The 18,798-nt window shown below is 29.2% G+C and overlaps 1 protein-coding gene across 2 annotated transcripts in view; it reads left to right on the forward strand.

Moving 5' to 3' along the window:
- Positions 1 to 18,798, forward strand: part of LOC103569095 (acetylcholine receptor subunit alpha-like) — a 250,877-nt gene that overhangs the window by 151,459 nt on the left and 80,620 nt on the right. Inside the window, exon 5 of one of the 2 annotated variants that reach the window (XM_008546202.2) lies at positions 7,583 to 7,763. The exons of the other annotated variant lie outside the window; for it this stretch is intronic. Within the exon in view, the coding sequence (XP_008544424.1) occupies positions 7,583 to 7,763 (181 nt within the window). The remainder of the gene's footprint in view (positions 1 to 7,582; positions 7,764 to 18,798) is intronic. 2 annotated transcript variants of the gene reach the window in all.

Genomic DNA, 18,798 nt, shown 5'->3' on the forward strand with positions numbered 1-18,798 from the left:
CCATAAGTCAATCAACTTTAAATAATTTTTTTAAGTAGTTTCAATTAAAAAATTTAATTTTTCTTGTTTGAATATTTTTCAGAGACGCAAACATTATTCTCTTCATTTATTTATTTATTATTTCAATGGCAAGTTTTTCCAGAAAAATGTTTTTTGTCTTTTCTGAAAAATTTCGTTTTCTTGATTTATGGGGTTTCTCAAATAAACGATTCAAATATAAAAATTATTTTGAAAATGGACAGACCAAAAAAATAATAAAATTTTTTCTTGGCCGAAAAGTGGCCAACTATAGACCCAGACTGTGAACACGAGAACAAAAACCATCCCCACCTTTAATATGTAACTGATCATGTTATAATTTTTAAGACGTTTATGCGATCATTTGTTAAAAAACCAGAAGTATAAAAGTTTAGAACACAAGTATTTTTTTTACTCAGGAAGCAAGCTGTTAAACTTATTGATTATCAGTTTGTATCGCAAACTTTGGAACTGGGGTAATTGAAGTTAAAGAACATCCGCAATTTTTTTCAGAGATTGCAATTTAATTGACATATGTCGTTATATGTTTTTCTTGTACATACCTCTCACCTTATATATACTTAGTTTAGTGAATAAAGAGGAAATAATCACTTAAAAACCCTTGGTTTATGTGCATTGGTTCGAGATTTTTGCTAACGAGAAAACTCAAGTAGCGTCTGGTAGAACAGCCTCTAAATTGGCTAGTCTTTGTAGTAAAACATGGTGTTGACTATAATGCCAACGGCACAGAAATAATTATCACGATAATAAAACATTTACAAAAGGTTGTGTTCACGATACAATAACTCAAGCAGTTAATAGTTTTCAAAAGACTCAGTTTTACACTAATTAGCCATTATTATTCTGCTTTCTATTCACAATTTATCTGAACATCAACTCTTTGTATCCTTAACTTTTTTTGCGTGTAGTAGTAAACTAGCCATCGAATTTTAATGTACATACTTATAAAATGAAAACAAGTACTTTATTATATAATCGACTATTGATAACTTTTGAATTAAGATAGTTCGACTGAATCTAATGTAAAAAGAATTTTCCAACTTTAAGATTTCCCTTATTAAAAGAAACGATTAGAAAAAAAAAATTTTAAATACTTTTTAATGCTTTTGAATACTTTTGAATCGCCATTCTTATGGAAGTTTAACATTACAAATTGTTTCGAATCGTTTCTTTTAATCCAGGTTGAAACTTAGTATACATGTAAAGAAGTACTTTATCTATGTATTCTCAAACTTTGAATATGATCCACTGTCAAGTTTTTTAGAAAAAAAGATTTAAAAATGACGTTTTTAAAGTTCTTAAACACAGACTCTTATGGCCGACAAGCTTCCGTCATGACTTATTCGATTTTTTTCATTATTAACCTCCCAAGTTTAAGAAATAAAAAACCACATGCCATAAACTTGAATATTTTTAGAATATGATAAGATTTTAACAATATAGTGTTACCGTTGTAATTATTTAAATAATTCAAGTTAAACTTTATTATTTAATCTCGTTAATCGACAGAGATACATATTATTGAGGGTTTGGCAACGTCGCGAAAGCAGCTGAGAGAAAAAACAAAGATAGAAATACATTAATAAGAGAGACGAGATTAAAAATAAATTTTTCCCGCTTTAATTTGAATATCGATGTTTAAGAACTTAGAACGCGCTGTTGCCAAATCTTTTTATTAAATCATATGAGTCAAAAATAACCAAGTAATTTCATTACTTTTTTTAATTAAACAAGTAATAAATATTAATTTATGAATTCGTTACGTTATTATAAATTAAAATAATGAATTTTTATAACTATTAGAAGAATTTAGCAATCAAAAAAATTCAAACACTATTTTGACTCACTACCCGGGAAAAAATAATTTTGATCTCCGTACATCTCCATTGATCAATGAAGATCAAAAAAATGGCGAGCCAGATGTACACAGATGTACGGAGATATAAGATGATCACAATTGTGATGGCCGTATATCTACTTCGTTGTAAGTTGATCTCATAACCCATGTAACCTCCAAATTTCTGTAGATCAACGTTCATCTCAGTAGATCTACTTAGATCAAAACAAATTTTTAGGTTATATGGGTTATGAGATCAACGGTAATCACAATTGTGATCATCTTATATCTCCGTACATCTATGTACATCTGATTCGCCATTTTTTGATCTCCATTGATCAACGGAGAAATACGTAGATCAAAATTATTTTTTCCCGGCTAGTTTCGGTCGAACGTCCTTAATTACTCGTGAAAAATAGATTAGATATATTTAGACTTATGTAGATCTTTATAATGAAATAAATTGGATCTGTGTAGATTTAACCCATTTTTTCACAGGTATTGAAACATTAATTAAAATAGTATATTGTGTGACAAGGGATGAAACGACGATTTCAGACGGGTGAATTTGGCTGCCTCAGGCGTAAGCGAAGACTGACGTCATTCGCAGTCTAAAATCGTGTTTCATTCTTAGTCACTTATTTGTAAATAAGGCAGAAATATTACTTTCACTTATTTTTTAGTAATTTTATTTGGTTAATTAAAACTTTCACTTAAAAAATAAAATGAGTAAACTGAAGTGACTAGCAAACAAACGAGAGTAATAACACTGCAAATGAACATTAATTATAACTAACACCGCGCAGAAACAATTAAACCGGCAATTTTACGTGTAAACAAACACACACTGCAGCCATTTTTATTAGGAATGTTTTCTTTATCTTACTTTTCTCGTTCACTTTTATTACCGAATATTTACTACGGACATTTTTATGAAAAAAACGCGGGTGATTCAAACTTTTTTAAAATTTAAGGTTTTAAAACATAACATTACTGTTCGATACAAGCACTTTTTGATTTCCTAAATCTTTATTTTTGATAACATCTTCTCAAAGTCACTTGAAGCAAATTAATTTCTGATTAACAAATTTTAAACAATTGTCATGCCGATAAGGTTGAAATGAATATGAGTGAAGCTTTAACGGGTAAAATCGATATTGCTTTTATTCCACTAATTTATTGCATTCACGACTTGAGCGTACACAGTAAAAAATATTGTGTATCTGTGTTAAAAACGGCTCGTATTAAATTTTTTATGTTGATTATTTGGTGTCAAATCAACACAATTCTCTGTGTTACTTTAAAATTTTTAATAAAAAAAGTGTTGAAGTGACAGCTGGATTGCGTTAAAAAAATATCATCCTTCTATTCACGCGGGAAGCACCATTAAGAATTAGTTCTGCTTGGTTAGTTATTAATTTTGTGGCATTGATTTTATTTAGTTTCAATTGGACATAAAAAAATTAAGTTGACAAAGTTCATGATTCGTATAGTTAAAAAAAAAAATATTTAAAAAATTGCATCTGTTGCTTTTTTACTTTTCTACATGCGCATATTTTTATTATTTTTTTTTTTTCGTAATTGATTTGTTGATAAAAAAATTCGAAAATTGTTAACTGTCCGCTAACTTTAGGACCATGTTTACTATCACAAAATAGTTCAATGTTAAATAATAATTGTTGATACTTTTGATAACCTAAAAATAATTCATGGTACAAAATTAAAATGTACAAGTTAACATTTTTTTGTACTTCTCATATTACTCGAATTTTGTGTTGAAATTTTAACATAAATTTTGTATGGACCGTTTTTAATACACAGCTTGTGTTGATTGTAACACAATATTTTTTACTGTGTATCGAATACCAGTATGCTTACTGATTTTTCTGTTTATTTTTACTGTCTATGTTTCTACCAAATATGAGAAATCCCAAAGCATGTTAATAAAAAAAAGAAGTCTTTTATACTTGCACCATTTAGTCGAAATTAGACTTTCATTAATTATATCTAAACTCGATACTCTGGAATGCTTTGACAGTATCCATTTCTTCCCTATAATTTTTTTCGACCAATTGCATCTCTCCATTTTTTTTCTATATATTTTATTCAATTTTCTTTCCCAGAAACTGAGATCGTTTCCAACATTACCGCATTTTCCTGCAATCGTGATTGTAGCAGTGGATCCAGAAAGAAAAAAAACCCACAAATACACTCAGTTTATCTACTAGCAAGCTTTCGTTTGTAGTTGCGTTCCAGTTCAGTGTAGAGCCTCGAGTTTAAACAGTAATAGCGGTTAAAAATACTTAGATCGGCAGAGATACCGTATTTCCGGAATTAGATTTCGAATTACGTTTTAATTATTTATGGGACTCGAGTGATGAATATTTTCCAAGGAAGTTTGTCTTACGCATTTTTCCGGAAGCTAAAGAAATTGTAATGATTATCAATTCATAAATTTATAAAAGTCTAAAATTAACGAATTTGTTTACGGCCAAGCTTCACGAGTAGTTAGAATACCTGTGTTAAAATTTTAATTGCACGCATGCATTTTTATTCCTTTTGGCAAAAATGACGCTAATAAAATCTAACTATTCTGAATTTTTAAGTAGAATAATTTGTCAGTGACAATTTTCCTACGGGTTTTCAGTTATGAGTTTTTAGAACATGTTACCATTCATGTTCAAAAAAATTAATTTTGTTTTTATTTATTTTTTTCTTTCATAAGTATGAAAGTATGCATTATTAGTCATCATGCGCCACAACACCTTTTTTGTTCTAGTGCTTGAGAAAATAATTCCCAGATGGTTAAAAGTAGAAAAATATCACTGCGTTATATTTCGTAGATAAACAGTTTTAATTTTTTATGTAACTAAAACTAAATAATAGTTCTTTTGAGAAAACAGTGAATTCAAAATAAGAAATATATTATTTTTGTTTTGAAAATCCGCTGCGAGACGTTACTTTTTTACGGTAAAGAGATAAAATGTATGTACATAGAACATCTGTATTCCATTTCGTCACATCATTAAGTAATATTTGCTAAACATACAGACCAAAGTCAAAATGAAAGTCAGTTTATTGGTTGCATAGATATCATTTGCACCACTCACGAATAAGTTATTTCGAGAAACTAGTTATTCAAAAACTAAATAGATATAGTATACCTATAAGTGGATCAGCGCTACCGAATCACTTAGTTACTATAACTTTGGTAGTTTTGCGAATTCTAGCATGAAATTCGCCGGAATTGATACCAAAATATCAAACGAAATGATTCAATCGTTAACTCTGACTTTGATGTTTCATCCCCAAATTTGTTTAGTAAATGGAACATTTTATCCAAAGTTTTCACATCATCGTAAACCAATTTAGTGATCTAACTTAATTCTCAGATGTATTCAATTATCTTTTCGGCTGCAGTATGTATGTAGTCGTTAACTTAGCAACTATAATTAAACTTATCTGAAGACTTGAGCATTTGGAAAGTTTCGTTCAATGGAATTAAGCATCATGTTCTTTTTTATTCAAAAAAATCATTTGTTAAGTTGGTTACGTAAGAAATGAAGTAAATATTTAAAACCATCCTAGAATTCATACTTAAAGATTTTTTCTTCATTTCGCAAGTTTACTATTTGTATATTTCAAGTGCGAACTTGCATACATATGAATTATATGATAAGTATATTAATATAAAGTCAAGATTTGCAAAAACAAGTCCGATGGTATGTTAATTCGTGAAGAATGAATCATATAGACCCATATCGAAAATATATGGAACATATATAATAATTGAACATATGTAGATCATACTTTCCCCATATACACTGTGAAAAATTTCCAACAAATTTTACTATGGGTGCATTGTAACACCGGACCATAAGAAAACTGGTACAAAATTTACAAGTATCCCATAGTAAACGGTATGCGCAGACGACACGATTGGGACCTATGCGCATACGTTTACTATGGTACACTTGTAAATTTTGTACCAGTTTTCTTATGGTCCGGGGTTACAATGCACCCATAGTAAAATTTAATGGGAATTTTTCACAGTGTATGAATCATATAATCCCGTTAAATTTTTGGGTAAGATACCCGCGGGTAATAAGGCCTGTCGGGTAATAAGGCCTAAGTGACAGAAATGATATCTAAAATAATCGCCTCCGCTAAAAGCTACTCTAGTAAAAGAGTCTTACACAGAGATGTTACGACAAAGTTATAGAGTCCCGATACCACGTTCCTTGTCTTCTATATTTCATTATCCATCGTATGATGTCATAGTGCAGAAGAAATCATAAAAAACAATCTAGTCTTCTGACTCTTAAAAAGTATTGTTGCTAAATTTAAGTGATGATTCATCTCTAATACCAATTTTATTAGGTATAGTTAAACTATTCCATTTTGTTTAACCCGTGACCTTATTACCCTACCGTAGTAAAATAAGGCCTATTCTTATGGCTTTTGTAAAAGTATAATTTTTTGTTTGTTTATGGTAAAAATTATCATTATTTTATTACATTTTATAGCTAATGTATTGAAATAAAGATTAATGATACATTTCGATAATTAAATGCAATATTTTCGATTCTATTCAAAATCTCCCTTAGCTAGGGCTTATTACCCGCCGGTACCTTACATACGGAAAAAATAGATGGAAATAGTTACTGTGCCTAAAAACTGATCTTAGCACATAACTAGCTCTCGTTATAATAGAAGTGGGTCGTTTTTACATATGGCAGTACGATTCAACATAGTAACCATTACTATGTTACACATTATGTCGAAAACATGACTGGTTATCGTGTTTACATTCCATTGCAATTGTGAAATCATTCCATTTTGCGTTCCATTACTGTTCAACAGAGTAACCATTTTTTCAAGGCAGGAACTGTTGTTTTCAGTCACATGTTTAACTACTTTTGACAAAATTAGTTCCTGGACACTCCATTATAACAAAAACTAGTAATGCGCTAATATCATTTTTCACATATTTTACGATCATTCACTGACATTTCATGATTTAACATAAAAAGTAGTGATTTAATATACATTAAATCACTCATTAACCAATTAGAAAGAATTGCATTTTAATATAAAATTTTATGAGGCTGACTTTAGCCATTTAGCGGCGTATTCGGCATGAGTTACATACAATAATTTTTAGCATCTTATGTGTACAGTATCTTTTGTTTTTACTATTATCTGTTGTTATTAACTTAATTTTCAGATAACATCAAATTTGACGTTCACTTTGTAGTATTATTCTATTGCTTAAATATTTTCCCAATGGCATGCTTTGCTACAATACTGTTAAAAACACAAAGCTGAACTATCGTACCGAGGCGTAGTCAATAAAGAACGTTAGTAAAGTTCGGTAGATAAGCCGTTGTTAATGATACAAATACAATAGTATTCAACAGCTATAATATGCAAAGTATTCGATTGATATAATCGGCTTCTTTATCTCGCTCCATTAAATCTCTCTCTTTCTCTTGATTTAACTTGTCATAAAAATTTCGGTCGATATAACATTAAAGTGGAATTCAATTAAATTCAAAAGTTAAAATAAGTAAATAAAAAAAAAGAAATAAAAATAAATGGAACGATAAAAAAGAAAAAAAAATCGTGGGCTTTGATATTGAATCGTAAGTACAAAGTAAGCTCGACCGCCGCAGCGCCCAGAACCACTAATGTGCTCGCTCGCAGCGCGGACGGAAACTTCGAGGTGACCTTGGCCACCAAGGCCACAATCTACCATCAGGGATTGGTCGAATGGAAGCCACCGGCAATATATAAATCCTCCTGTGAAATTGACGTCGAGTACTTCCCGTTCGACGAGCAGACCTGCGTTCTCAAGTTTGGTTCGTGGACCTATGACGGCTTCAAGGTAAATTTGCATGGTAGCCAATAAGTTTTTTTTTAATTTATAAACTATCAATATCCATTTCAGAAATGATGGTTATTTTTTCAAAAGCAACACATACTTGTTATGCTTTTGGAATTGAATTTTTTTTTTGTTGGGTTTAAAATACCTCGAGAAAGATCAGGTTGTTGCTTTGTTTGCTAAATTTTGAAATTTATATTTTTTTTTAACCGAAAGATTTTATAAAACTATGAATCAAATTTTTAGTATTGTTACATAATTTTATAACTTTTGAAAATGACATTCGAATAATTTTATAATGTGAGTCAGAAAGTTTATTTTATTGTATTGTGTTATCACAAAAAAAAGAAAAAAAAATTCTTAATACTTATTTACTCTGAACTTTTTGGAAATTCTCCATATCAATTTTTTTTCTTCAATCAGAAAAATTAAAATAAAAAGTCATTGAATTTTCTGCCTTTAGTTGACCTGCTATAACATTGTCAAAAAGTTATGAGCCACATGTGCGGTAAGAGTTGGTTAGATAGTAATTAAAACGAAACATTGCTTTTGTCTGATACTATACCCGTGAGAAGTTGTACCAGTGCTGGTATAGTGTACTATCTGTTCAAATTTACCGCTCAAATAGTACTACGCATACTCACGTACAGTCCCGATGAGAAAAGATTTTATACAATCGTGTGTATAATTTGTATATAATCTCAATGTTTTCGTATAGATTATATATAATTATATACAATTCTACTTAATTGTATGCAAATATATACATTTGTTTATAATCACATACTGTATTCGTACAGATTATATATAATTATATACAGTTCTATAGAATTGTATACAAATATATACATTTGTATATAATTACATACTGTATTCATATAGATTATATATAATTATATACAATTCTATATAATTGTATGCAAATATATACATTTGTTCATAATTACATACGGTATCCGTTTAGATTATGTATAATTATATAGAATTGTATACAAATATATACATTCGTACATAACCATATACTGTATTCGTATCGATTATATATAATTATATACAGTTCTATAGAATTGTATACAAATATATACATTTGTATATAATTATATACAATTCTATATAATTGTATGCAAATATATACATTTGTTTGTAATTACATACTGTATTCATATAGATTATATATAATTTATACAATTCTATATAATTGTATGCAAATATATACATTTGTTTATAATTACATACTGTATTCGTTTAGATTATATATAATTTTATAGAATTGTATACAAATATATACATTTGTATATAATTTTATTATTTTTTTTGCATTTTTATACAGAATTATATACGATTGTATATAATTATATAAAAATTTTATATAATTATGCATCACCTTTATCCAATTGTATATGATTCATATATAACTGTATACAGTTATATAAAATTATTTTTCATCGGGGTGTTGTCAGATTATTTTTTTTCCATTCATCGACATGTATATTTTTTCATTTATTGTTGAAATTTGCGTTGCTATATCTCAACAATGAGATCGAAAATACTTTTTTTTTTTTTTTTTCAAATTCATTAATTTTCTGTTAGTTTTTCACAAGTTTCTGAAAGTTAGCTTTCTTATTAAAATCATGAACGTGACTTGAAACGCATACTTTTTATCGCTCGCAATTTCAATGATTCGAACTTTGATGTTAAATATCTCGAATTAGAGATGGTCAATCAAATTCAAATTTTATTGGTGTATAAGCATACAAAATTTTATAACTTGCTGACACTATACCCATCACTCGAAAACTGTCTTAATTAACTATAATCAAAAATAGCTTTACGTAAAAAAATTTATACGCAACTAATTCTCATCATCTTTTATCAGTTTTAGATATACTTAAAATTTATGAAATTATGTAACAATACCTTAACAATACAAAACTGAAAAAATTGAAATAATTGTTGACTAATATGTATACATAAGTATCACTACAAAAAAACGGAAAAAAGTAAAGGTCGTTTTTAGCAACAGCCTGGTCGGAAAAAACAATTTCAGGACCAATCGAGATCATCGGGGTTGTGTTGTTCGGTGATTGCAGCGCTGATGGAAACTACGAGGTGACACTGATGACCAAGGCAACTGTATACTATTCCGGACTGGTTGTATGGCAACCTCCAGCTGTTTATAAATCCTCCTGCTCCATTGATGTTGAGTTCTTTCCGTACGACGTACAGACCTGTGTTTTGAAGTTAGGCTCCTGGACTTATGACGGTTTTAAGGTGCCGATAAAATTATTGTCGCAGATTTAATAATCAATGCGACGATAAAATAAAAAATAGAAAGCAATGTCAATTGTATAACAAGAATTGATCGACACGATTGCTAAAATGTTGACTAATTTTTTTTTTATTTTATTACGTGACATGTGTTTTTTTTTCTTTCTTTTGTTTTTGATTGAAATGAGTTTTTTTAGGAATGCCTCGTGATCGCCATCGTTAATTTTTTGAAATTTAAAAAAAAAAGCTCGTGTAATGCGCTGTTGGTCGTCACATATACTTATTAATATTATTAATTAATTATATATGAATATTAATATTATATATTGTCGTTATTATTGTTAATGATTTTATTTATTTCACAGTATAATATTTGAATGGTAATTGTTTTTATTAACGTTTTTTAAAATATTTTCTTTGCAGTATTTCCTCAGTATGTATTTTTTAATATTGTCATATATAAATATATACACAAATATATTAATGAAATTATATATCGTGAAAAGCTCGTGATAGCGCGATAAAACAATGCGCTTTTTATTTTAATTATATTCGTGATAATTGTTATAATTTATTATTGTTTTTTTTTTTTTTTTACAATTGTAGATTACAATAATTATGATTAAAATAGGTCGTTATTGCATCTTAAAACACGTGGGAAAGGTATAAAATCATACGACAACCTGCCGATTAAAGCATTAAATATTTAAAAATATATTATCACAGAAATTGTTTATATTAAAATTAAAATATCATATACATTATTGAACAAATAAAATTAATAAATTAAAATGACATGATTTGAAATCTCGATTGAAGGTAAATCAATAGAAATAGTAGGATCACATTTCAACAATGATAAAGTACCACTAGATTTCGCAATCCCCACTGGCAATCAAATTCTCTCTCATCTGATAGTCAAGTGGTTTTAAGCATTAGGAAATTAATATAATCAATGTTTGACATTCATGACGTAGCGATGCTAGCATACAGTTTTTAAGTGACATTTTGTCGTGCATACGCATTAAATTTTAAGCACTGCTAATAGCTATCCTTTTATTTTTCATCTTTATTATTAAAATGGCCAACGATTATACCACAAATTACTGTAACCATTGGAAATTTTACTATCGCCATAGTAATTTTTTCGTGTGTTAATTTTAATTGCCGTCAGGTGGCCAATATGGTCCAGCTTTATTATGGCCCATTAGCATTTCAAACGAGAATAATCTCGAGTCAAAAAACAAAGTCCAGTACGAACCTCAAAACACTACGTGAGGTATTTGAGGGACAAGTTGGACTTTGGAGATTAAGAACTGTGTGGAAAGTAATTCCGGTTTAGGCTTCAATGTTGTTACGGACGATTTTACATAATAGAGGGCTAAACTGGTATAAAAAAATTTTTGCGGGGACTTCAATATCCTCATAATATAAAAAAATTTACTGCTCCAGATTTAGGCCTCAATTTCTCAAATGACATAACCTATGGAGGTTCCCTCACTTTTTTTCGTAAAAAATAAATACTTTTGACCGAGAATCTCAAAAAAATTGACCCAAAAATAAATAATTAATTACAAATTTGTAAAAAAATTACCGGAACCTCTATAAAGTATAACAAATGGAAATTAATATTTATTTTTATCTATATCCATTCAAAAAAAATATAATGGTTACTATGAGAAAATAGTTAACCGAAAGAAAATTTAGTATACATTTTTTCAATCAAAATACAAAAATTTATTGAGGACAAAATGTTTGATATTGTATTCTATATTATTTAAGAAGTTTAAAAAAAAATTTTTTTTTGAGACCTATTAAAAGTTTGTCCAGGATTATATAAACACGAATAATAATAATAAATTAATGAATTTATTTTATTTGACATATAAATTTTTGTAAGTACTCAGTTTTTTTTTCAACTCAAAAATTTTCTAAGTCCAGAAAATAATACTTTGTTTTTTGAGGATTTTAAGAGCTTCGTTAGAATTAAAAACCGATGAAGAGTTTGCATTTAGGCCTCATAATTCTCACTGAGGATTTAGAGTGCCAATACCGTATCATTTTTTGTACGGTAAATAAAAGATCAAAGGAATTGAATTTTTTGAGGTCCAAACGAGAATTTGTTTTCAATACATTATTGAACTGGTTAAGTTGTCAAGAATGCATTATGAAATCTACTTTTCACAAGCTGTTATCTGATGCTAAACATCTAATTTTCATAAAAAAATTTGTACCACAAAAATTACGATCTCTGCTGTGTTAGAAAATTTTTCTTTAATTACAATACTATACTTCATAATAATTAATAATTTTTATTTTTTTAATATTTAACGTTTATCAAAACCGAAATCTGAGTTATGAGTAATCTTATAAGTGTTTCATTACGGGCACATTAAGAACGTCATTAGCTCCATGAATAAAATAACAAGAAACGGTAATTTAGATTTGTTTTCAATTGCATTAGAATATTAAAGACATCTTTAGGGTTTGACATCAAGCCAGTATAGCTTTAACTTTATCGACGACTTGGTCATTAACTAAGTTTTCCCTTCCATCAGGGAATTAGCAAGTTGCCGAGGTTATTAAGATAGTGAGACCATCACACCACGCGATAATTAGGTGTTCTATTAAGGTCATCCTCAATTAAAAGCGCAGGCGTAAGATTCTATCTCTCTTACTCGTTATGTCAGTTTTTTTTTGTTATTGTCTTTTCTCTAGAGAATTTACTGTGAACAGCACCATTTGCATTTTACCAATTCCCAGAGGCTCGTGACTGGTCTACCACGTTTTTCTTGTCCGTTATGTTCTTTTATACAGTTTTTTCTTATTTTTACATTTGTTTTTATTATTATTTTTTTTTTTTGTGTTTTACTTACCATGCACAGAATACAAAATTTTAGGACTATGCTATCTGTACCGGAGTTTTTATTCTTCACATAAAACTACTGTATAAACTTGATAAATTTACATTTTAAATTTGTGAAGTCGACCATCACTAACCAGTAATACAAGCATTTTTTCTTTTTTAATTTAAATTTTAGCATTAACAAAATATATCTGATAATATTTATTTGATTATATATAAATATAGAGAAAATAAATTTAAGTAATATTTGGAAAATCGAAAAGTGCACGCCTCGACTACTTCTGTTACATTTCAAAAAAGCTTGAATCACCCGCGTTTTTTGGTAGATTTCTTTACAAACCGGCCTATTACAATGGGTCTCATGATCGAATTTTCACAGAATTTTGTCACCATATGTCTTATTTTACCTCATAGAGTCAAAAAATACCATCCGCTCAAAAATTTATGTATGTATGTATATATATAACGCGCCTTGTCATCACGATAGCGCCCGCAATTCTTAACGGATCTTAATGAAATTTTATACACTTATTTATTGGACGATTACCTTGATCAAGTTCGAAGATGAGCCCAATCGGTCGATTAGTTTGGAAGTTGTGGGTGTTTAAATTTTTTTTTTGATTTTCACAAGAATGAATTTTCTGGCTTTATCCTAAAATAACTTTTGAACCGAAAATGATAACTTAATTCTGTAAAAAGTATCTCAAAATTTGAACGATTAGCTTTGATTTTCACTGTAATACTTGATTTTTTGAAACATCTTTTCTAACAATTTGATGATATCGAAAATTTCACAAAAAATAAAAAAAACTTAATTTTGCAGCTTAGTCTTCTTATAACTTCCAATTGATAAGGCATAACCCATTTCCTTAAAATTCATATTTAAGCTTACAAAATAAGTATTAATTACACTATTGTAGCTTTATTGCATTTATATAAGAAATCTACTTTTCCATTCCGGGTAAGGCCGGATGGCTCTTTTTTTCAAAGAAATTTCTTTGGTAAATATACGGTAATAGAAGTCAACAAAAAAAGTATGATAAAGAGAAAATTTCTAATAAAAATGGCTGCAGTGTATGTTTGTTTACATGTGAAATTGCCGGTTTTAACAGCAATGATTTATTATAAAAAAAAAACAAGAATGACTACAGTAGTGATTTTCGAAAGGAATCTTTCCTGCATAATTCTGAAGACTGTGAAAAAAAATTGAGTCTCTTCGTCGAGTCATTCCCGAGATATCCACACCGTGATCTTTTTTTGAACCATAAACTAATGGACGTCCATGATAAATTTTTTTTATTTAACTTTTTTTCATATTAATACGTATCGGACATCTTTAAAAAAAATATCAGGCTTATTCATTAGAATCATGTTCACAAGCCTCTACTGGAACTAAAAATACTAAAAAATTGATTTTGAACAATTTGTGCCTTACTGTGTTTTGAAATTGGGCAGCCGAAGGATTTGTTGGCGCAAGAAATATTTTGCATTATGAATTGAAAACAAAAATTTTCTCATGGTAAATGAGGAAGAAATACATGTAATCTTTTGATGTCACTTTTGAACAAAATTTGTTTTAAAATTATCAACCCTTTCGTAATCCATGCTTTGAATTTTATATACGATGATGATAAATTAACTTAATACTTTCTGTGCTTGTTATCGTGAGTGTTTGATCAATAATTACCGCTACGAAGTATCTCTAGTTGTTTTAAGCTGTATACTAATACAGAATATATAAGTATACTTATTTGTTAAATAATTCACTGAAATGCTAATGACTTTTAGTTTTCAACACGCGTTTGTATTAAAAAAAAAAAAAAAAAAAAGGGTTTAGCTTCTGATCAAAATTTAATTTTTTCGCAATGATGTCATTGAATGACTAAACACAGGGCATTAACTGAATCGATATATTTATTTTACTCATTACATTACCCTTCAAACTCTTTTAATGGTAATTATGTAGAAGTGGAACTTGACTGTTATTTAGTAAGCAATTATCCTAAATATTGCCTTCTAATAATTTTTTCCGATCAATATGCTATGGTGGGTTGATGTTAATGTTGTTAGACTAGACTTTTTTTAAATTAAAAAAAATTTACTTTTGTGTTACTAAATGTCAATATGCACAGAGTGTCACAGTAAATTGAATCTTAAGTTAACAACTAAAGCTTCCGTAATATGCACAGAGAGCTATAGTAGGTAACTGTTTCATCCCAGATACGTCAGTAGACTGATCAGTAAAACGATCTGACGTATCCTGCCTTATATACTGTTTCTCTCTCTCTCTCTCTCTCTCTCTCTCTCTCTCTCTCTCTCTCTCTCTCTCTCTCTCTCTCTCTCTCTCTCTCTCTCTCTCTCTCTCTCTTTCTCTCTCTCCCTCTCTCTCTCTCTCTCTCTTTTATATATATATATATATATATATATACCACTACTATCAAAACTGTGCAGTAGTTTTCTCTTCTACGCCGTCCTACGCTATGGAATAATTAAATTTATTAATTAATATTTTAATTATTAGCTAAAACTATGAAATTGGTTATTTTGTATCAATTTTCAAAAAATGTTTGCTTGGAACTTAAAATAGTTTTTTTTTTTAACTTTTCACTAAAAAAATTGAAAATTATCAAAAAAAAAGGCCAACATTAATTTTAGTCAGATTTTCAAAAACTAAGTTTTGAATAGATGTCAAAGTTGTAAGGTCCTAGAAAGCTATTCTAGATATGTTCAAGACAATGTCCGAGTGTTTGTATGTGTATATCTACTTACGTATATTCGAAGAAAAAGTCATTCTTTTCTTATATGAAAAATCAAATGATAAAAACTAGCGCATGCGCGATTTTTTCCACGAACAAGCAGAAATTTAAACTTTCAGTCACAGATCTGGTGAAAAATCGTATACATACCTGGAAGAAAGTAGGACGTCGAAATCCGCGTGTTTGCCACCCTTGTCTTTGGCTGGAACGAGCCATGGTACTCGAGGGTTGAAATGACCTATTTTCCTTCCTGGGTGTATAACATGCTAATTTTTTCGGAAAACTTTAAATATACTCTATAAGTTGAATTCAAAATCAAATAAGTAAAACTCTGAAATATAGATTGAATACCTCCTTAACTAACGAAATCGGATCATCAGACTAAAAACTACGTCGAAGTCGCATGAAATATCCCAATCAGTTAATGAGTTAAAAAGATATTGGTGCCCTGATTAAAAGATACGATTTGAAATGATTTGCAATGTTAAATTCCTATAAGAAAGGTGATTCAAAAGTATTCAAAAACATTAAAAAGTATTAAAAATTTCTGTTTTCAAATCGTTTCTTTTAAGGGGGCACGTCAACTGATTTAAAATTCAATTTAATTCACGAATAAGCAGTAGAAACTAAAAATAGAGGATCCCAAGCGTTTTTCAAAACCTTAACAGAGGGCTAAAAATTTCATACTTTCAAAAATTCTAATTCGTCTTCGAGCAAAATTTTTTTAAAATTCTCATTTACTCTACAAGTGCAACAAATATAGTCTTGTTTATTTTTCTGAGTGTGAGAAAGAGGTCCTCTGGCATATCTCCTTAATAAGGGTGACGAAAAATTTTGAAAATAATAGTTTACCTTATTTTCCTTTCATAAATCGTGACGTAATTTACCAAATGTTCCAAAAATATACCGACTCTTCGTCTCTAGTATAATTCAACACTCATTTAACTATCTATCTGAATCACGTCTATTTTAGTTTAATACACTGACAGAACAATTTATTTGAGCCAAATAAATAGATTTGTTTCGAACTATTGAGAAGTATTTATTTAATTGATAGAAATATTTAGTTGAAACAAATGCTTTCGTCAATTTGACTGAACAAAATCACTCATTTCATTCAAATATATATTTGTTTATAGTTGATAAATCTTGGTTGACCAAATCAGTTTTATGGTTGAACGATAGTGGAGATGTTCTTGTCTATAATTGTTTATATATATATATATATATATATATATATATATTTGTTGTTTTTTTTTAACTGAACACTAAGTCAATTGCTTCAGAAAATAATGAAATAAATACTTTGTAGATAATTGACTTGAGTCCAATGGTCAAGAGAAATAAAACATAAGAGAAATAATATCCAGAACAAAAGAATTTAAAAATATATGTTACTCGGTTCTATTTTATCGCTGGCTATAGTTATAGACACTTCTCAAGGATCTAGAGAGAATAAAGGAGGAAGCACTCAAGTACAATCGTTACGTGTGATGGAATTTTCTTTCCACAGTATGCCATTTTTTATAATTTTTTTATTCTTCAACCATTTTTTATTTTTTTAATTCTTTTTTTTTTATCACTTTTAGTCTCTTCTATACTTAAGTAAAAGCAATTTCAATGAGAGTAGTTTTATAATTTTTTTTTTTTATATTTTTATTATAAGAAGATTTAGAAAATTTTCAATATGTAAGCGAAGCCGAGAGATTGCAGAAAGCATTGTAGAGAACGAGAGACGGTCTTTAATGGAATATTGCGGTTGCAGATAGGTATTGGTTGTCTGCTTCGTGCTGTTTCGCAATATGCATGCCAATGTTACTTACCAATAGAGAAGGGGAAAGTTATATGAAATTTCTATCATTGACCAGTTGAGCTCAGTACACAGATAGTTACTATCACATCCAAGACCGCTCCATATTGTACCATACATGCATATATATATTTAGTACTCAACTTTTAGGTGTGTTTTGAATCACGTTCAGAATTTAAATTAGCTATCACAAATCCGATCATAACTATCTCTCTTCTGCATCAAATTATTTATCATCAGATTCCTATATTAGATTATGCACTCGTTCTCAGTAATTCAGAAGTCAGGAGAATAAAATAGTACCGCGCATTCAATAAAGATAATATTTATTCATTTTTTAATTTCTAATAAAAACAAAACGATGCTTTCAATGTTTTTTTTTCTTTAATTTCCCCGAATCAAGTATAGCGTACGACCAATAGGGCTTATCTATATACAGTATTGCCAGATGGTACACGTTTGATGTTTAAAATGTGGAAAATAATCCAATGACGCATCAATATCACGATCCGACGTGTCAGTCAACTGCCTGTGTAATCAGAGCTTAAATTAACTTTTATTCGAACATATACACTGTGACGGAAATCGTTGTGAACGAAATTTTAATCGTTATTTTAATCCTTTTTATCAATAGATCTCTTGTATTTGTAAGTGGTTAAATATCATCTACGCGGAAAGAAAATCGTGGGAATAGTTCCCATACCATTATGGGATTTATTTCCATACCATTATGAAAACAGTTTTCATAATATTATAGGAAGTATTCCCATATCATTATGGGAATAGTTCCCATAACGGTGCGGAACTACTATGGAAACTGTTCCTATACCATTATGGGAATGGTTCCCATAATATAATAGAAACTATTTCCATACCATTATGGGAATGGTTCCCATAATATTATAGGAAATATACCCATAACGATGGGGAACTACGATAAAAACTGTTCCCATACCATTATGGGATTTATTTCCATACCATTATGAAAACAGTTTTCATAATATTATAGGAACTATTCCCATATCATTATGGGAATAGTTCCCATAACGGTGCGGAACTACTATGGAAACTGTTCCTATACCATTATGGGAATGGTTCCCATAATATAATAGAAACTATTTCCATACCATTATGGGAATGGTTCCCATAATATTATAGGAAATATACCCATAACGATGGGGAACTACGATGAAAACTGTTCCCATACCATTATGGGATTTATTTCCATACCATTATGAAAACAGTTTTCATAATATTATAGGAACTATTCCCATATCATTATGGGAATAGTTCCCATAACGGTGCGGAACTACTATGGAAACTGTTCCTATACCATTA

This window comes from Microplitis demolitor, chromosome 5, assembly GCF_026212275.2.
Source record: "Microplitis demolitor isolate Queensland-Clemson2020A chromosome 5, iyMicDemo2.1a, whole genome shotgun sequence".
NCBI lineage: Eukaryota > Metazoa > Arthropoda > Insecta > Hymenoptera > Braconidae > Microplitis > Microplitis demolitor.